The sequence below is a fragment of the Pelodiscus sinensis genome, chromosome 1, assembly GCF_052426305.1.
Source record: "Pelodiscus sinensis isolate ZL-2025 chromosome 1, ASM5242630v1, whole genome shotgun sequence".
Classification (NCBI taxonomy): domain Eukaryota; kingdom Metazoa; phylum Chordata; order Testudines; family Trionychidae; genus Pelodiscus; species Pelodiscus sinensis.
The window spans coordinates 3,185,001-3,205,739 of NC_143052.1; the positions used below are offsets into that span (position 1 = coordinate 3,185,001).

Consider the following 20,739-nt stretch of genomic DNA (forward strand, 5'->3'; position numbering starts at 1 on the left):
CATGTGGACAGTCACGCTGGGCCAGGCCCTGTGCTCACATACCCGGCAGGACACTCATGCCCCTCCGCTTTGTGACCCCCCCCGCCCTTCTGGTTGTCCCCTGGACTGGGGTCATCCTGGCCAGTGGCGCTGGGGGGAGCCCCGAGGGAGGGGCGGCAGGGCAGAGGGGCTGGGGCGTGATGGAGTCCTTGGCTTGGCTCACCTGCAGCTGCCTCAGCATGAGCCTGTTTCTCACGGGACGGCGCTCCCGTTGGGGGCCACAGCTGAGCCAGCGTTGAGCGTCCCGGGAGGGGAGCGGGGGCAGATGACCCACGGAAGGGGCCGGCCGGAGCGTGGCGCTGACTCATGGGGGCACAGCGGGTGCTAGGAGAGGTGCAGGCAGGCGTGGGGCGGCGCAGGGACAGAGGGGAACGCCGCGGCCGGTACGGATCGGTCGGAAATCCGGTGGCGGGGCTTTTCACTCTGAAATGAATCGCACGGTGGCCAGAGCAGCCCTGGGGCTGCCCAGCAGGGGGTGCTGTGCCAGACCGGGGGGGGGGGCACCCGGCCAGTGCCCCGGGGTGTCTGCCCATCACGGGGCACCGGGCAGCGTACAGGGCCCTGGCCCAGGGTGGCAGTTTCTATCTCCCGGGTGGTAGGAATTTGGCTGTTCCTTGTGCCGGGGCCGGCTGGTGGGGAAGGCCCGTCCGACCTCCTCGTCTGGACACTGTCAGCCTGCACCGTCATGGGCCTGGCATTCCAGAGCGAGGACTCTGCTCCCCGCTCCCCGCCTCCCATCCCGGCCTTTGCCTCGGGACTGGGCCCTCCCTTCTCTCCGCCAAAGGGCCCTGCGTGGAGTGGGGGCGCCTGGAGAGCTCTGCGTGCACGGCCCCGACCCGACACTGTGCCACACCTGGCCCAGCAGCATGCCCCGAGGGCTGTGCGAGTCGGCCCCCCCTCCCAAAGCGCTCCTCCCCAGAGGCAGAGTGCCCCGGCAGAGGCGAGGTGCGGCCGGGCGTCCAGAGGAGGGAGCAGCCCTGCTGGGTGGGCAGGAGTGTTTGGGTGCACACAGGCAGGGGGTGAATTGCCAGGGGTGTCTGCCCACCTGGGGGCGATGGCGGTGGGAGGTGTGGGCAGAGGGGGATGGGGCGGGTGGAGGTGTGGGGATGTGAATGGAGCATGGGTGCCGGTGGGCGGGCATGTGGGCACACGCAGGTTGGCATGAGAGATGTGTGCTGGGATAGGGGCATGTGGGTGGGGGCCTTGGAGAACGCACATGGCATGGTGATTGCATGGAAATTGGATGCATGTGGTTGGGTGTGCATGCAAGGGGGCATGCAGGGACGGCTGCAGGCAGGTGAGTGCATGCAGGGCCGGGTGTGGATGCATGCAGGCGTGGATGCAGGTGCGTGAGTACGTGCATGGGTGGATGCACGCAGGGCTGGGTGTGGGTGCATGCAGGTGTGGGTGCTGGCGGGTGGATGTATGCAGGGCCAGGCGTGGGTGCAGGTACATGGGCACATGCAGGGCAAATGCGAATGCATGCATGCATAGGTGCAGATGAGTGGATTCATGGAGGGCTGGGCGTGGGTACATGCAGGTGTGAGTGCAGGTGTGTAGGAGCATGCAGGGCCGTGTGTAGGTGCAGGGCCGTGCATGGGTGCATGCCGGCGTGGGTGCATGCGGGGCTGGGTGTGGGTGCATGCAGGCATGAGTGCAGGTGTCTGGGGGCATGCAGGGCCGTGTGTGGGTGCATGCAGGCGTGAGTGCACGTGTGTAGGTGCATGCAGGGCCGTATGTGGGTGCAGGGCCAGGCGTGGGTGCATGCATGTGTGGGTGCAGGGCCGTATGTGGGTGCAGGGCCAGGCGTGGGTGCATGCATGTGTGGGTGCAGGGCCATATGTGGGTGCAGGGCCGTATGTGGGTGCAGGGCCGGGCGTGGGTGCATGCATGTGTGGGTGCAGGGCCGTATGTGGGTGCAGGGCCGGGCGTGGGTGCATGCATGTGTGGGTGCAGGGCCGTATGTGGGTGCAGGGCCGGGCGTGGGTGCATGCATGTGCGTGTGGCTGCACATGACCCCCAGGCCATTATGGAAAAGGCAGAACTGCCAGAACCCCGAGTCAGCGCCCGCTGGCAGGCTCCCTGGGGACGTGACTGGGGCCGGGGGTGGTGGCCAGGGGTGACTCAGGATCTTCCCTGACCCTGTCTGCAGTGGCTGGGACGGGGGCACCTGCATCAGCGTGGGAGCCAGCAGCTCCCTGCAGGCTGGTCCCGTGGCCGAGGGCTGAGGGGGCCCCACCAGGGCGCTGTACGGCCACACGGGATGCAGTTTGCGGGCGCCGCTCTGGGTCCTGCTGAGCGGGGGAGCTGCCCAGACCTCTGCCCGGGGTTGGGGGGACTGGGAGTCCCCCCATTTTGCAGAGGGAGGGGGGCGCTCGGGGCAGAGGCACGGACCTGCCTGTTCCTGGCGCTCGCCCCGTGTGGCTGCAGAGCCAGGAGCGGGAGCCGGAGGCTCGTGGGGCTCGGGGTGGGCTAGTCCAGCAGGCTCCGGGGTCTGTCCCGCTCGTGCCCGCTGGCCTCCTGCGCGTGGGAGATCCCCGACCCTTTGCATAAAGCTCAGGGCTGGTCCAGGGCCGGCTCGCCCGGCTCCCATGGTGGTGGGGCCCTGCCCACGGGACATAGAGGAGGCAGCTGCTGGCAGGCCCTTCTCCGGGGACCCCTCGGTTTGGGGCTCTCCCGTGTGGGGCGGGCGGGGGAGCTGGTGCAGGGGGGCTGGGTTTTGGGGCGATTGGGGGTTGCAGGAGCAGGCGGGGAAGCTGGAGGTTTGGGGTCTCCCGGGCCCGGGGAGGCGGGCGAGTTTCCATGGGGCTAAAGGCTGGGAGGAACCCTGTGAGCGCGCCCGGCTCCCTGCTGCGGTGGCACGTAGCCGGGCTCCCCGCGGGGCAGGGCCGGGGCGCAGGCGGCAGGCGGCGGCCCCGCTGCGGGTGGGGGCGGCAGAGGCAGGGCGGGCGCCCGGCCCTGTGGCTGCGGCGCAGTCGTGCCGGTTCGGGGGCAAGGCCCTGGCGCGGCAGCTTCGCAGGGGCCAGAACCGGCACGTCCCAGGGATAATGATGCGGCGGCGCGTACGTGTGCTGCGGCAGGTACGGCGGCGGCTTGGCCTGGCTCCCGCCCGGCGCGGCCTCACGTGCCTGCTCCCCAGGGCATCCCTGCCCTCCCGCCGCTCCCTGCTGCGCTGGATTGCTTGTTCCCCTCCCTCGCCCAGCTCCTGCGCCCTGACGCCTCTCTGCCCGTCGCTGGTGCTGTGAGCTTCCCTCCTGCAGTGCCCTGCTGCTTCTCTGCCCATTGGCACTGCTGTGAGCTTCCCTCCAGCAGTGCCCTGCCACCTCTCTGCCCATTGCCAGGGCTGTGAGCTTCCCTCCTGCAGTGCCCTGCCACCTCTCTGCCCATTGCCGGTGCTGTGAGCTTCCCTCCTGCAGTGCCCTGCTGCTTCTCTGCCCATTGCCGGTGCTGTGAGCTTCCCTCCTGCAGTGCCCTGCTGCTTCTTTGCCTGTCACCAGTGTTGTGAGCTTCTCCAGCAGTGCCCTGCCGTTTCTCTGCCTGTCGCCAGTGCTGTGAGCTTCCCTCCAGCAGTGCCCTGCTGCTTCTCTGCCCGTTGCTGGTGCTGTGAGCTTCCCTCCAGCAGTGCCCTGCCACCTCTCTGCCCATTGCCAGGGCTGTGAGCTTCCCTCCTGCAGTGCCCTGCTGCTTCTTTGCCTGTCACCAGTGTTGTGAGCTTCTCCAGCAGTGCCCTGCCGTTTCTCTGCCTGTCGCCAGTGCTGTGAGCTTCCTTCCAGCAGTGCCCTGCTGTTTCTCTGCCTGTCGCCAGTGCTGTGAGCTTCCTTCCAGCAGTGCCCTGCCATTTCTCTGCCTGTCGCCAGTGCTGTGAGCTTCCTTCCAGCAGTGCCGTGCCACTTCTCTGCCCATTGCTGGTGCTGTGAGCTTCCCTGTAGCAGTGCCCTGCTGCTTCTCTGCCTGTCACTAATGCTGTGAGCTTCCTTCCAGCAGTGCCCTGCCACTTCTGTGCCTGTCACCGGTGCTGTGAGCTTCCCTCCAGCAGTGCCCTCATAGTTCTGGTCCCAGTGCTGTGAGCTTCCTGGCAGCAGTGCCCTGCTAGCTCGGTGCCTGTTGCCAGTGCTGTGAGCTTCCTGGCACAGTGCCCCCACAGTTCTCTCTCTAATTTCACAACCTGCATTTTCTCTAATTTCTCCCTCTCCCCTGGCATCCCACCTCCCTCCCCTGCTGGAGGTCCCTGTGGAGGGCTGTAGAGCTGCTGCCGGGTGCGGGTTCCCGCGGGCGCTGGCTGTGTCACACTGTCGGGCAGGTTCTGCGGCGGGAGAGACTGGGGGGGGGCCCTGCGGCGTGGGCAAAGGCAGAACATCTCAGCGCGGCTATGCCGGGGATTTGCCCTCTGGCCGGGCCTCTGGGCCCAGCGGGGAGTGAGAGGCACCAGGGAGGCCCCAGCCAGGGCCCGGCTAGTCTCCAGGACTCAGTCCGGTCTGATCCAAACGGCTCGGCTCGCCGGCCTCTCTGCCCCGCCGGGTTTGCAGGCTGTTAGCACCCCAGGGCGCTGCCTCGCCACGCCACAAACATTCCCGGACTGAGTCATCCTGGGCCGGGGGAGAGGCCTTTTCCAGGGGCTGCCGCTCTGAGTTTCTGAAGGCCAGTCCTGCCAGACTCCCTGGCCTGGCTGAGGCAGCAGCTGTGCGCAGTCGCAAGGCGCTGCTGGCTTAGGGGCCTAAATACAGACGCTGCCGCCTCATTTTAGACACCCCGGTCTGAACACGGTGGGTTAAGTGACGCCCCCAAGGCCACGGCTCCCGTCAGTGGCACAGCTGAGATTTGACCGCAGGGGGCTCCAGGCAGGCAGGCCCAGCAGAGCAGCCCAGGAACGGCTGTTGAACCGGGGTCTGCAGAGTTTCTCAGCCCGTTGGAGTGGCTGTCCCGTTCTGGGGCCCGGCCCCGTGGTCAGCGTGGTACCAGGAGAGAGGGGCTGTAGGGCAGCCCTGTGGGCGTGGCTGTTCCGCCGGAGCAGTGGGGGACAGACCCTCAGCTGGGATGGGCCCCCCACGCGGCCTCTGTCTAGCCCTGTCTGCCTGGCCTTTCGGCAGGGCGGGAGGAGGCCTTTCTGGAAGGATGCCAGGGCACTCCCAGGCTGGGAAAGTCAGCCCAGCGTGGCTGCTCTCAGGGGGCCGTGAGTGGTGGCTGCAGCAGCCGACTGCACTTGGAGCAGGGGAAAAGCCTGAGGATGGAGCGGTTGCAGGAGGGTTGGGGGACATGACAAAGGCCGTTGTGCTGGCCAGGACCATGTGCCCAGCCAGGAACCTAGGACCTGGGATGGGGCTGGAGCCATCCCCACACGGCCACGAGGGCCCTTCCCCCGTGAATGGTCCTTTGCACGGTCACTGTCAAACTCCCAGTGCACGTGGCACGGGGCACGGCCCAGCTCCCCCCCAGCCATGCCCGCTCTCAGGGCCCACGCCCAGCCTCGCCCCGGCCCTCTTGTGCCCCGTCGGGATAGGGCCAGGCCTGCGACCTGACCTTTGTGCTCTTGTGGTGCAGGGAGCCCCCGGACAGGAGACCCGCCGCGCCGCTGGGGAGTCGGCCCCCGCAGAGGAGGACCATGGAGCTGCTCCGGCTTGGCACCGCGAGAGCACAGCTGGACTGGGAACGGCTCAGGGAGACGCCGGCCGCCCTGCTGTGGCCCCTCCCTGGCCCCCGAAGCCGAGCGGGGCCCCCTCGCCTCCCACGGACTGGCCCCGGGCGTGCCAAGCGCCACGCGGCCCCCCGCCGCCACCACGCCCAGCTGATGCGCGTGGGCTGCGTCTTGGGCACCTGCCAGGTGCAGAACCTCGGCCACCGGCTCTGGCAGCTCATGGGCCAGTCGGGCCGCCAGGACTCGTCGCCCATGAACCCCAGCAGCCCCCACAGCTACGGGTGAAGGAGGGAGCCGCCGGGGGGCGGGGCCGGGTTGCTTTGGGCTGAGCCCCCCCCACCTGCCTCCATGGGGCAGCCACGCCCCCCGTACCTGGTGTAGGAGCCTTTACTAAAGCGCTTCCTTGCAGAGTCCAGAGCCCCATGTGCCGTGTCTTCGGGGGCCGGGCAGTGGCGGCTGGGACCGTGGACAAGGGGGCAGCGGCCCCGCGCTGCAGCTGGCGCGTGGGCAGAGAGGCTGAGCCCCAGAGGAGAGGGGGCAGCGGGGGAGGAGCAGACTCCTCCTGCTGCGTTTCGGGAGAAGGGGGAGTGAAGTGGAGGGAGGGAGATGTGACGTTTTCTGCCCGTGCACCCCCGTTCTAGGTGGGGGGGTCTGTTTCCCAGGGGTCCTGCCGTCCACGCCAGCAGCCCGCATGGGGAGAGATGAAGGGACGGCCTGACCCCCAGGAAGAGCCCGGCCCCTTCCCGTCCCGGCCTGGGTGTCCTGGGGAATTGTGTTTCACCTCCCCAGGTTCCCTCGTGCGGCCTGGCTCCGAGCGCCCCTGTAGCACGGCTGCAGGCGCTCAGCTGCTGGGCTGCCCCTCGGAGGTGGCTGCATGTCCGTGCTGGGGGGTGGGGCGTGTGAGCCCAGGGGCGTCACCAAGGGCAGGACTGGGCCTGCAGCATCTGGCGGGCTCTGGGGCTGGCTGGCTGGCGGGAGCGTGCAGGTGGCAGGGGCCTGGCTCTGGCTTCCCCGCACCCCCACGTGGCCTGGCGGGGCCGGGCTGGCTGCCAGCGCAGCCCCCCCCCCCCCCCGCTAGTGGGGAATAGCTCCCCAGCGTCCCGTTCGCAGGCCCCCACGGAGGCGCCTGATCCCAGAGCAGGGGCTGGGTTTGGCAGCCAGATTGGAAAGGACGTGGCAGGGGAGGGGCACAGCTGACTCTAGCTCCCTCACCCCCCCCGGGGGGCGCTAGGCAGAGGGGCCCCTCTCCTGCCACGATGCAAACTCGGGGAGCCAGGAGCCCCTGGGCAGCGCCATGGTGGGTACCACTGGGAGCACAAGAGGGGCCCGGGCACAAAGCGGCCACGCAGGCCCCCAGCCTGTACAGGCTGCAGCACAAGCGTCAGCCCCCGAGAGGGAGTCACTGCTGGGGGGGGGGGATCCGGGCTCCCCACAGCCAATGCAAGGGGGTGGGGCTGGGGGGCTGTGTCCCTGCTGCCGAGTCCCGGCGTGTCTGTGCCCCGTGCTGGCAGGTGGCAGAGGGCGGGATGTGGCCCGGGGTGCGATAGTGCGGCCGATTAACCCCTAAGCAAAAGCTTCTAGGTTAATACTCTAGACAACCCGCATTCCCCCGGCTCCCCCTCCCTGGCAGTTTTTTTAGCAGGCTGGCCAGCCCGGCTCAGTCCTGGCTCCGGGTCCGGGCGCTACCCCCGCTGCGGCTCTGCATTTCAGGTGTATTAGGAGCTGGCCAGCAGCCCGGCTCAGTCCTGGCGCCGGGTCCGGGCCCTACCCCCGCTGCGGCTCTGCATTTCAGGTGTATTAGGAGCTGGCCAGCCCGGCTCAGTCCTGGCGCCGGGTCCGGGCCCTACCCCCGCTGCGGCTCTGCATTTCAGGTGTATTAGGAGCTGGCCAGCCCGGCTCAGTCCTGGCTCCGGGTCCGGGCCCTACCCCCGCTGCGGCTCTGCATTTCAGGTGTATTAGGAGCTGGCCGGCAGCCCGGCTCAGTCCCAGCTTGCACACGGTCCAGGAGCTCCGATCCGCCCCCAGACGGGCTGCTGTCACCCCTGGATCAGAGGCAGCAGCGCGGGGCGACAGGCAGCCGGGCCGCGACGGGAGCTGGTTTTTAAACTGGCTCCCCTAGCAGAGCAGCTCCCGCCTGGCGCCCCGCGCTGCTTCCTCGGATCCAGCGGCCGCAGCGCGGAGCGGCGGGGGCTCCTCGGGAGTGGGGCCGGAGCCCGCTGGCTGCCGCCCCGCCCCCGGGACCATCGAATAGTCGAGTCACCGATAAGAATTCGCGAGGTTACTCGACTAGTCAATTCACGAGATTTAACATCCCTGGGCCCCAGGACACCCGGGCCGTGACTCAGCCGGGCTGAGCCGAGCAGCCGCCAGGACTTGTGCAAGGGCTGGCCAAGCCCCGGGCCGTTCCCGGCGTCTGAGTCAGCGGCTTCCTCGCACGGCGGGCGGTGGCAAGTGGGCTTGCCAGGCCCACGGTCCCAGCGCCAACAGGGCTAACAGTGCCCGTCCCCACCCCCATGCTGCCCCCCGGCACGGGGCAGAGCGCCAGGGGCATCTCTCCATGACCACTGGGCGTGGGGACCCGGGGGACGTGGCAGGCTGCTTGGAGCACGGTGGCGGGTGCTGCTGGCCAGGACGGTCCCAGCTCCACCTCCCCCCACGTGCCCTGCCGTGGGCACCGCCGGGGCTGAGCTGAGCAGGGGTCGTGGCAGGTGGGCAGTACCGAGGGGCGGTGCGGAAGCCAGGCTGGCGGGTGTCCTCCGAGGACACGGGTCCATTGCTGCTCCTGGGAGCCAGGTCTCCCCTCGGGGGTTAGCTGGGGGGTCGGGTCTCCCCGCTAGTTCCAGGCCCTTGCGGGATTGCTGTGCAGACCTGTGGGGCGCTGGGCTGGGGGGACGCGGCCCCTGCTCGCTGCTGCTTTGTTTGCCTGTCCTCTTGCTCTGGCCCCGGCCCGGCTCAGGCTACGCCGGGCACTGCCTCCTGGCCCTGCCTCGCTTCAGCGCCCTTCCCTGGGGAGCTGCCCCAAACGTGTGGGGAGCCCGGACCTCCCTGCTGAGCTGCCCAGCCGGCAGTGGTGAGAAGCGACGGACGGCCCATCGAGCCCCCGCCCTGCCCTGCCGGCTGCTAACGGCTGCTGCTGAGGGAGGCCGGCAACCGGCTTGGTTCTGCCGTTGCCGGGCCCAAACTGGAACAATTTCTGCTGCTCCCAGTGGGGACCAGCTCACACCCTGAAGGCCTGTGGAACGTCCACTCCTGCGGGTTTCACTGTGCACAAGTCAAAGGGGCGACTGTTGGTGCTTTCCGCCCCATCTCCTGCACCAGTGAGTTCCACAGGTGAATTGGATTCTGCTAAGCGCATTTTCTCTACCGTGTGGTGTGTGTTGCTTAGCACAGCCTGGCTCACACCCGCTGGGGCAGGCGTCACGACTGCCCTTCTCTGTATCAGGCTCTGCTCACCCCTCCCCTCCTTTTCACACCCCACTGTCCATCTCTCCCCTCCCTCGCAGGGCTTGAGCACTATGCTGCATTTCCTGCAGGCTGCAGGCTGGTCTGCACGACATGGCTCCCGCCGCACGGCTATGGGGCTGCAGCTGCAGGCTCTGGAGCGCAGACCCATCCCACAAGTGGGGGGCAGGGGTATTTCCAGCCCCGTAGTTAATCCACCCACTGAGGTGGCTGAATTCTGCTGCTAGCCCAGCCAGGTCTACAGCGGGGGTTAGATCGGACAGGCCTGGGTGTGGAACAGGGCTCAGAACCCCCCTTTTCCCCCCCCCGGTGATGTGCGCTAAAGGGGGGGGCTCTTTCTCACATTGGATCGGGAGGGGGTGGACGACAGAAACCCACTAGCACATTGGCCTCCCCTCCCCCCGTTTTCACTGGCCTGGGGGCAGCTGCCCGGGGTGGAGGGACGAGGGGGGGGCCCTGTCAGTCAGTCTGCACTGAAAGCAGGTTGCGTTCAAAGCACTTTATGGACCAGGGACCTGCCCTTGTGGGGCTGGAGACACACACACGCTCCAGGCATCCCCGGTACCCACGTGATGGCCAGGCTGCACTCCCTGGGCTCGGGCGTTCCCGTGGGGCTGGGTTGGGGGGCAGACCCATGGCGTGGGGTGGGGCTAAGGTGTCTGGGAGGGGTTACTGGGCTCTCTTTGCGGCCGGGGTCCATGCAGGGTCCACGCTGGCTGTGTGTAGGAGGCACCCGCTACTCCAGACCGGCCCCTCCACTCTGGAAGCCCCCAGACAGTCCCCGGCACCCACGCGCCCCCGGAGGGCACAGCCCTGTCTGTTATGGGCTGGCCCCACCTCACACGCACTGACCGGGCCTGGCAGCCCCCTGCCAGTGGCTCCTTTAGCGAACTGTAAGTCTCATGATTAAACACTGTGGGAAAAGCCACCAGCCTGGTCTGCTTCATGCCAAAGGCGCCACGGTTAAAGGTCTCGCACGTTGGAAAAAATAATCCCAACGCTACGCACAATATGATGGGGACTAGTTTGGCTACAACGACTCGAGAGAGAGACCTTGGAGTCACTGTGGAGCGTTCTCTGAAAACACCCAATGTAAGGAGTCATTAAAGAAGGGGTAGAGAATAAGAAAACAGCTGATTGCCTCTGGATAAAGCCATGGCATGCCCACATCTGGAATACTGCGTACAGATGTGGTTGCCTCATCTCGAAAAAGATCTCTTGGAATTGGAAAAGGGCAACAAAACCGATTCGGGGTTGGGAACAGGCGCCATATGAAGACAGATAAAAAAGACTTGAGACTTTTCAGCTTAGAAAAGAGGAGATGAAGGCGGGATGTGACAGAGGCCTATACAATCACGACTGGTGTGGAAAACGTGAATAAGGAAAAGTTATTTACTTAGTCCCACAAGATAAGAACTAGGGGTCACCCAATGAAATGAATAGGCAGCAGGTTGAAAACAAACCAAAGGAAGTTTTCCTTCACTCAGCGCACAGTCAACCTGTGGAACTCCTTGCCACAGGATGTGGTGAAGGCCAGGACTTTAACAGGGTTCAAAAAAGAGCTAGATAGATTTGTGGAGGCTAGGTCTCTCAATGGCTATACCCCCACGCCCCAGGACAGGCTGTAGGGCTGGGTGGCCTTGTCACAGCTCACAGGTCGTGTCCACGCTTGGCCCCTCGGCTCCTGGGCAGATCCCCCCCTCTCCAGTGCGGCAGCCCCTTCTCGGGGAGTCCACTCCAGTGCGGTGACCCTCTCTTGGGGGGGCCCACTCTTACCTGGGGGGTCCGCCCCTCCGCCTCCGGGACCGTGCCTCTCAGGGCCTCCAGTCGCCTGCCTCCGCTGTGAGCCCCCTCGGGGGGTCCCCTCCCTCTGGACCCCGGGGCCTCCTCCCCCAGAAGGCACGGTGCCCCCCTGTTCTCTAGACCAGAGCCACTATCAGCCAGCACCCAACAGGAGGGTCTATGGAGCTTTGACAGCAACGGGTCCCTCAGGCCGGTCGGCCTGGGCCCTCAGCCCCACGTCAGCCTCCCCTGCAGCCGGCTGAGTCCTGCCTGCTCTGCCCTCAGTCCCCCAAAAACAGCCCCCGTCTCCCAGCAGAGCCTCCGATACCCCAGCCACAGCCCCTCCCCCAGCCCTCTCCCCAGGTAAGTCGCCTGGCCCCTCTTCTCCCCCCGCCCCGTCTACCGTTCTCCCCTCCCTGGGACCAGCTGGGCCGGTTGCCGGGGTCCCCTCTGCCGCCCATCCGGGGTCACCCGGTCCCAGACCCCGTGGCTCCAACTCTGGGCTGGTCTCTGCAATAACCAACTCCCCCCTTTGTCACATTAACCTCCAGGCCCTGCGTGCCCCCCGTGTGCAACACCCCCCCCCCGAGCCCCCAAACTCCCCACTGGCCAGACGGCTACAGAGAGTCCTGGCTCACCGTGCCTGCACCCCTCCCACCTGCTCAGGTGAGCCACAGAAAGGACCCACCCATCCCTGAACGGTCCCACCCCGAACCTCCGTGTTCCTGGTTCTGGGCCCCCCCCAGGGGGAGAGGAGGGGCGGGTGGAGAGGCCCTGAGTGTCTGTGTGGGGCCCATCAGCGTGTGCCTAGACAGAGCTGCCAGGGCCCACGCCGGGGGGGGGAGGGATCCCTGGACTCCCCGTTGCAGGAACGAGGCCACGGGCTTGGCCACGGAGACTCTCCCGGCTCTGAGCCTCAGGCCACGGGAGGCAAATGTATGTGGGGGGGCCAGGTCACACCAAGGCCCGTGGGTGATTCTCCCCCCCCCCCCCCGCCCTGGCTGCAGCCGATTGAGATGGGTCCCTGCACCCTGAGCTGTGGGGCGGGGTGGGCGGATCCCGGAGACAAGGAGCCGGGCTCAGAGAGGGCGTCTGTGCCCCGGGCCCCTCGGCTAGCCCCGAAATGCGCCGCACCTTTCGGCATCACGAAACCGATAAGGAAACGCTGAATCCGGACGGAGCAATGCAAAGGGAATTCCGTACCACGACTGCTGTAGGGTGGCTGATCCTGGACCCCCCACACTCAAGGCTGGGGGAGGGGGACCGTTTGCAGCAGCCCTGCCTCAGTTTCCCACCGGGGTTCGGAAAGGCTCTCTCATGGCCAGTACCACCCTTCTGGGGGCAGGTTTGAGGGAAACAATTCACAGCACCCCGGGGCGTCCCCAGAGAGAGCCCGCCCCCTGCCCAAAAGTTTTACTCACCCTGGCCTCTTCTGCCGGGCCTGAGGCAACTCTTCCAGGCCAGTCTGTTCCTCATCCCGCAGCCGCCTCTGGGCCTTCCTCCCTGGAGCCCCCCTCACCCCCTGCCGAAGGACCCAAAACGCTGCCTCGGGCGGCTTCCCTCTGGCTCAGAGACTCCAGCAGGGAACCCCTCAGCTGCTGCCCCGGCCCCGGCCTGGCCTCTCAGCGGCCCCAGGCCTTGCCGGAGGCTCTGTCCACCCACCCAGGCCCGTCCTGTATTTCTCTGAGGGGCCTGGTGCAACCCCCTCCCCTCCCTTTTCCCCACCTGCGGCGAGTTCTCAGCGTCCCAGGCCAAGGGGAGATGTGAGACTGGCCACGGGCAGGGCGCGAGGAGAAGGCCTGGGGGAAGGCAAGTGCCGGGCACATTTCCACAACGCTCCTTGGGGCAAATCCGCGCAGTTTCGTGGCTCACTAAATCCAGCTGCGCTCCCTGGGGGAAGCCCGGGGGCGAAGGGGAACGGCTGGAGGACAGAGGAGCAGCAATTGGGGCCTTGTGCCACTCTCGGGGCGAGGCCCTGGCCCGCCCGGCAGCCGAACAGCACGTAAATAATGGGACAAAACCGTAAAAGCGCCCGGACGCTGCCAGCCCCGCCGCAGCCAGAGCGAGGTGCAGAGACGCCCCGCAGGCCAGGGTGGAACGTGGCAATTGGCAGCGACTGGGCCTGGCCGGTGTCCCGGTACGGCAGCCACGAGCAGGAAGATAAGGGGGAAACAGTGACGCCTGGCCGGCGTGATGGATGCTTCTTTGTACAGCCCAGCTGCAGGCGGAGCCGGCCAGGGGCGGTGTCCAGGGATCCTTTCCAGCGATCCAGCACGGCGCCGGCGCCCACCCCACCCAGAGCCTGGGAACATGTCACCCCAGCCTGGGCGCCTCTGCGCGGCGGCGTTTCCCGGCAGGCCTGGCAGCGGCGTGCAGGAGGGAAGCCACCCAGCCTCAGTGAAGGGAAACGCTGCAAGAAGGATTCACAATCATAAAACCGGGGGCAGCGCCCTCAGCACAGGCGGCACCCTAGTGCAATGGTCCCCAATGTGGTGCCCGCGCGCCATTTATGTGCGCCCGCGGAGCAATCTGTGCTGGCTCCGCCCCCGGGCGTGTGGCAGGGGCCAGCCCCGGGCGCATGGGCAGCCCCTGCTCCTGCCCCAGCGTCGCGGCACATGCTGGTGCCGGTCCTGGCCCCACGTGCCAGTGCCGGCCCCGGGCATGCGGCGCATGTTTGGCCCTGTTCCCAGGCACATGGCCCGTGAGTGGCCCCGCCCCCAGGCGCCCGGCAGCCCCAAAACGTTGGGGACCACGGCCCTAATGTCTCAAAAGAAAAAAGCGTCTTTGCGTTTTAAATGAAGAGCAGGATTCGCTCTTTTACGTAAAGTGTAATTGTTAATTTTAAAAACTGAAGTTTAGTGAAGTTTTAGTTTCTTTAGTTTGTTTGATGAATACAAATCGCGTCCTTTATGGCTGCGTATTCAATAAATGTTCGCCTTAAAAAAAAATAAAAACTAAAATTCCCTGGGTGCACACCCGAATGAAATGTGCTGCGCACACCTATGACCCTCCCAGCCCGTGTGCGGGGCAGGGCCTGCCGCCGCCTGCTCCCCAGTTCTACCCCAAACGTGCCTTCTCTGTGCCCCTCTGCTCCCTCCCTGCACCCCACTCACAGGGGCTGGCCTGGGTCGGGGGGGAAGGGTTCCCCTCCCCGCCGGGGAAGCAGGCACCTGGCAGGCATCACATGCCCGGAAGTAGGGACGTCAGCGTGGAGTCGACTGTCCGATTAACCAATGAGCCTGGACGTATCCGTTAATCCTGTCGACTCCACGCCTCCCCCGCCCCCGCTTGCTGCCTCTGTAGCCGAGGAAGCGGGGGGGGGGGGGGGAGGAGCCAGTGAGGAACTGGCTTTAAGCAGGCTCCCCAAGAGCACCGATCCACCTTCCCCCCCTCGGTGTTGCTTCCTCGGCGGGCGCGACACACCTGGGGAGCCAACTTTCAAGCCGGCTCCATGTGCGTGCTGGCTCCATGGACCCACCTGCCCCCCCCCCCTTGCTGCCTCCTATAGAGGCGGGGGAGGGGGTGCAGGCAGGAGCCAGTGCTGGGGGGGAGCTGGCAACACTGGCTCTGCAGTGCTGCCTCCCATCTCCCCCCCTCCCCTGCTGCCCGGGGAGCTCGGACCCCTGTGGACAAGAGCTGCTGCCACCCTTTGGTGCTGCCTCGGATACAGCGGCAGCAGCGCGGGGCGGGAGGGGCTCCCGGGGGTGGGGCTGGAGCATGCTGGCTGCCGGCCCCCCCGCGGGGCTATCGAGTACAGGTTGAACTTCTCTCAACCGGACCACCACGGCCGTTGCTGGAGGGCCAGAGGCAGGAGTCCCGCGGGGGCCAGGAACCCAGCCAGGCTAGCTGCAGCGAGGCCAGTGTCCGAAGGCCTGCCACAGAGTCCGGTGGAGCTGGTGGCAGGGCGGCTGGCAAGCTGGTGGGGCAGCGGTGGGGCCAGGGCCCTGGCAGCAGACTGTGGGGCCGGCGGAGCCAGGAGTCCCAGCCATGGGGCCGGCGCTGCCCTGGTAGAGCTGGCAGGGCCGGGAACCTCAGTGGCTGAGCAGCAGTCTGTGGAGGGGCGAGGTCCCATGGGTTGCCGTGACGGGCGTGGGGAGCCCGCCGGGAGGCCAGGCCAGGAGTGGATCCAGGCTGGGGGACCAGTGATGGGGGGCAGAAATGACCTCCCCGGGTCTGGGTCTGTCTGGTCCAGCCCCTCCCTGCTGGCCCTAACATGGAGTGGGGGTGGGGGGAAGCTCCGTGCTGGGGCCTTTGAATTCTCTCCAGGATTACATAAGAACTAAGGGTCACCCAATGAAATGAATAGGCAGCAGGGTTAAAACAAACCAAAGGAAGTTTTTCTTCATGCAGCATTGCAGGCAACCTGTGGAACTCCTTGCCGGAGGATGCTGTGAAGGCCCAGGCTATAACAGGGTCCAAAAAAGAACTAGATAAGTTCATGGGGGGGGAGGTCCATCAATACTTATTAGTAACCAAACTGGGCAGGAATGGGGTCCCGGGCCTCTGTTTGTCTGCAGGTGGGTGACAGGGGAGGGGTCACGGGATGATCCCCAGTTCCGTTCACTCCCTCTGGGGCACCTGGCATTGGCCGCTGTGGGCAGCCAGGACATGGGGCTGGATGGACCTTTGGTCTGACCCAGCCTGGCCGCTCCTACGTTCTTATGTAATTCCTTGAAGTGAGGACTGCAGAGCTTTTAAACCGAGCAGGAAAACGTCCGGAGCTCGCTCTTCAGCATCTCCTCCTCCCCGAATTCAGCTGCTCAGCGAGCGTCAATCTGGCCGTGCTGAACCTCCCACGGCCGCCTTTGTGCAGAGAGCACGAAAGGACCGTTCGGTCCCTGGGGCCCGGTTCCTTTCTGGGGGGCAGGCCTGACCCCGGGGCCCGGCGTTATCTGCGCAGCATTTGTGGCTTCGAAAGCTGCGCTACCTGGGTCAGGCGGTTTGCAGATGCAACCACATTTCGCAACTCACAGTCCTGTCCCCCGCTCGGTGCCTGTCTCCGCCCGTGCCAGGCAGGGCACTCGGCCAGGGCCATGCCCGGCAGAGGGGGGCTCCCAATCACGGTGTGTGGGGCCCAGCTGCCTTTGGGGTGTTTCTCAGAGCCAGGGCAGGAATCCTGGGAGCGTTTCCCCTCCCTCCCCCGCGCTGGCAGAATCCAGCCTGGCCTGGGGAACTCCCCTCCCCAAGGAAACTCAGGCATTCCCTGGGGGAGGGACGGGAATGGAGTCTGGCATTAAAAGGCACCAGAAATAAACCTCCTGGAAAGACGTCGATGGCCCAGCACCCGCTGTGGTGCACCAGGAACACTCTAGCCCTGGGATGGGCAAGAATTTTTGATGGGGGGGTGGGTGCCGGCACATCGGGTACCCCCCCGATCCTGCACCCCGACTGCAGCAAGATCAGACTCCTCCAGCCAGAGAACAGGGGGGTTATTGCTCCTCCGGGATCCAGCCCAGCACAGACGTGATGGGGCTACGGGAGTCAGGGCCAGGATGCCCTTGGATTAATGAAACAGGCAGTTCCCATTGGCCAATTTCTGGCCAGAAGCCAGCCAATGGGATTGTGCTGGGGTGGGAGCAGCTCCTAAAGCTTCCCCCCTCCCCTTGGGGCTCAGTTTTTAAAGGGAAACTGCCCCACAGATGTGTTGCTGAGGGGTGTGCAGGTGGGGCGAGAAAAGCGGGGAGGCCTGCCTGGGGCGCCCCGCAGCGTCTGTGGGCCAGATTCTGTGGCTTGGCTGGTTGGATCCAGCCCACGGGCCGTATCTTGCCCAGGCCTGCCCTAGCGCAGGGGCTGGATGCAGCCTTCGGGAAAAATAACCCCAACTATACGTACAGTATGATGGGGGCTAATTTGGCTACGACAAATCAGGAAAGATCTTGGAGTTATCGTGGATAGTTCTCTGAAAACTTCCACACAGTGTGCAGCGGCGGTCAAAAAGGCAAATAGAATGCTAGGAATTATTAGGAAAGGGATAGAAAATAAGACCCAGAACATCTTACTGCCCCTGTATAAAACTATGGTATGCCCACATCTTGAATACTGTGTACAGATGTGGTCTCCTCACCTCAAAAAAGATATTTTGGCCTTGGAAAGGGTTCAGAAAAGGGCAACTAAAATGATGAGGGGTTTGGAACGGGTCCCATATGAGGAGAGGTTAAAGCGACTGGGACTTTTCAGTTTAGAAAAGAGGAGACTGAGGGGGGATATGATAGAGGTCTATAAAATCATGAGTGGGGTGGAGAGGGCTGAGAGAGAAAAGTTATTTATTAGTTCCCTAAATAGAAGAACTAGAGGACACCAAATGAAATTAATGGGTAGCAGGTTTAAAACTAATAAAAGAAAGTTCTTCTTCACACAGCGTGTAGTCAACCTGTGGAACTCCTTGCCAGAGGAGGCTGTGAAGGCTAGGACTAGAACAGAGTTTAAAGAGAAGCTAGATAATTTCATGGAGGTTAGGTCCATACAAGGCTATTAGCCAGGGGATAAAATGGTGTCCTTGGCCTCTGTTTGTCAGAGGCTGGAGAGGGATGGCAGGAGACAAATCACTTGATCATTGTCTTCGGTCCACCCTCTCTGGGGCACCTGGTGCTGGCCACTGTCAGCAGACAGGATACTGGGCTAGATGGACCTTTGGGCTGACCCAGTACGGCCGTTCTTATGTTCTTATGTTCTTCGGTTTGCCTGGATCCAGCCCCAAACAGGGCTGGCCCGAGCCATTTTGGCCCCCCAGGCCTGGGCGCACAGCGCCACCCCCGGGCACACGCGCTGCCCAGCCCGGCCCGGCTAACAATGCTGGCGCGTGCGCCAGGCCGTGCGGGGAAGGGCGCTGCTGGCCGGTGCCGCGGGGATCGGGGGGTGCAGTGCTGCGGGAGCTGGGCCCGCGGCGCCTGATGGCAGCTATAAGGGACGCTGCGCACCCCTTCCAGCTGCCATCAGGCGCCCCCCATCGGTTGGTGTCCTGGGCAGCTGCCCGGCTCGCTCACCACTTAGTCCGGTCCTGGCCCCTAAGGCTCGGGGCTCTCCCCCTCCAGCTTTGGGGAGCCCATGCTGGGCCCCCCCCTCCACTGGCTGTAACAATCTGGCATTTCTGTAGCCATGGTGGAAGGCCTGTGCTAGGCCTGACCCAAAGCCGCCTGCTGCAACCGGACTGAAGAGCAGCCGCCGTTCCTGTAAGGCCTGGAGCCACATCCTCACATTCCAGATAAATTGTATTCCAGAGTGTCACCAGGCTGGGAGGAGGGGACTTTGCCCTGACGGCCCCCCACTGCCACCAGATACAGAAACAGATCTCAAGATGGGTACAGAAAACCGAAGTCGCCCCATTCTGTCTGGCCAGAAACTGCTTCTCCATAGAGGATGTCGTGGAATCCTCATTCTACGAGCAGTGTCACGACACTGGCCTATTTTTTGACGGGGTGATCTCTGGCTGGTTTGTGACTGTTCCTGTCTGCTGGATAATTAATGTTGCTGGGAGTAAATCAATGAAGGTGGTGGGGTAGGATTGGTTAGTAAAATTATACTAAACTAATTGGTCTAAACTGGGGTCCAAGCAGGAGATCAGGAAGAAGATGGGACGTAACAGAAGCAGAAGGAAGGAAGCAAAAGTTTGGAAGAAACCAAAGGGAGACAAGGAACCCCCAGAAGAACTCACCTCCAAGACCCAGCCTAAGATAAGAGCGGCCAGGACCCTCCTGCACAGCTGTGACGGGCAGCAGCTAAGATCCAGAGAGACTGATCTTGCCTGGCCCACCGGGGCAGTCTGCCTGCCTGGATCAGGATTGGTGAGCATGACCCTGTGTGCTCAGCATGTGCATTCTTGCTTGTTTATTTATTGTCAATCAATAGAGGAGAAGGATACTTCTGGGTGAGGCTCTTTCAGTGGCTAAAGATCCTGCAAAACCTGCAGGAAGCTGCGCCCTGAGCCCTAGGAACTGGGTACAGGTGGGTGTGTAAATTCACAGGGTTGCACCCTGAGCCCTAGGAACTGGGTACAGGTGGGTGTCCCTACAGTGTGGAAGGGAGAGAGACATTTGAGCGGGTAACCCCGCCCCCCACTACATGGCTGGAGCACACAACATCTCCTAGCCTGCCCCCCAGGCTCTGCTATGGGAGGGGAATGAATCATAGAACACTAGGACTGGAAGGGACCTTGAGAGTCATCGAGTCCAGTCCCCTGCCCTCATGGCAGGACCAAATACTGTCTAGACCATCCCTGCTAGACATTTATCCAACCTGCTCTTAAATATCTCCAGAGATGGGGATTCCACAACCTCCCTGGGCAATTTATTCCAGTGTTTGACCACCCTGACAGTTAGGAACTTTTTCCTAATGTCCAACCTAAACCTCCCTTGCTGCAGTTTAAGCCCATTGCTTCTTGTTCTATCCCCAGAGGCCCAGATGAACAAGTTTTCTCCCTCCTCCTTTGACACCCTTTTAGATACCTGAAAACGGCTCTCATGTCCCCCTCAGTCTTCTCTTTTCTAAACTAAACAAGCCCAGTTCTTTCAGCCTTCCCTCCTAGCTCATGTTCTCTAGACCTTTCATCATTCTCGTTGCTCTTCTCTGGACCCTCTCCAATTTCTCCACATCCTTCTTGAAACGAGGTGCCCAGAACTGGACACAAGACTCCAACTGAGGCCTAACCAGCGCAGAGTAGAGCGGAAGAATGACGTCTCGTGTCTTGCTCACAGCACTCCTGTTAATACCTCCCAGAATCACGTTTGCTTTCTTTGCAACAGCATCACACTGCTGACTCGCATTCAGCTTGTGGTGCACTATGACCCCTAGATCCCTTTCTGCCGTATCCTTCCCAGACCGTCGCTTCCCATTGTGTGTGAAACTGATTGTTCCTCCCTAAGTGGAGCACTTTGCATTTGTCCTTATTAAACTTCATCCTGTTTACTTCAGAGCATTTCTCCAGTTTGTCCAGACCGGGCAATGGGGGGAGGGTCTTTCTGCTTCCCAGTCGGGGGCCACACCAGGGCGGGGTTGGTTTTTGGTTATTTTTGCTTCTCGTTTGTGTGCAGCCCCCGTCTGATTTTTCTGCGAGTCAGGGCCCCCCCCCAACATGGCCCCCCTCCCGGTGCTAGCACAACACCCTGAGTGGAGGGCTGGGCTGGGGGTGACTAACACCCCAACAAGGAAATATTGGGGGACCCCTCCCCATGGAAACTCACAGCCACGTGGGGGGAGGCAGAGGCGAGAGTGGGACCCGGCAGGGCTGCAGTAGAGATAGCATCATCTGGGATCAGGCCTTGGAATGGGCAGGAACTACTGGGACCCCCCCTTGTCCAGCCTGGGGCAACCTCCCCCCCCCCCACATCCCTCCAGCCCCCCATTCAACCTTCCTCCTGCTTCTCCATCCTCATCCGCTCATTTGAGCCATGCCAGGCCCGCCGGGGCCCCGCCACCAGGGCACTGCTTGAGGAAGAGCGCAGCCTTCTCCAGTCCTGTAGCTTTGTGCTTAGGCACCGTGTGACTGGTCTCCCCGGAGAGAGCTGGAGAAGGGGTCGTTTCCCGCCGACGCCAGCCAGCCGCACCCGGCGCCGAGTCTAGCTCGGAGAGAGAACCAGTGAAACAAGAGGGCACGGAAGCAGCCACGCCACGAGCCAGGCCAGGCTGGCGCTCGGGTAGAGCAGCGTGACCTGCTAGCCCATGCAGAACGCAGCCGAGAGCTCCCAACTGCGGTGCCACGTTCCGGCCAGCACAACTGGGCTCTTCTTAGAGCCGCGTGTCAGATCTCAATTAGCCTCGGGGGAATTAGCTAAGCCCTTAATCCAGACCGGAGTGGCTGGTTTTGTGGAAAGGCTGCTCATTAGCAGGAA

General features: G+C 63.9%; 1 protein-coding gene across 1 annotated transcript in view; it reads left to right on the forward strand.

The window, feature by feature from the left end:
- The window catches only part of ADM2 (adrenomedullin 2), a 12,776-nt gene extending 2,715 nt beyond the window's left edge, over positions 1-10,061 (forward strand). The window contains exon 3 of the mRNA XM_075924221.2: positions 5,578-10,061. Within this exon, the coding sequence (XP_075780336.2) occupies positions 5,578-5,956 (379 nt within the window). The 3' untranslated portion in view covers positions 5,957-10,061. The remainder of the gene's footprint in view (positions 1-5,577) is intronic.
- Positions 10,062-20,739: the final 10,678 nt, after the last annotated feature.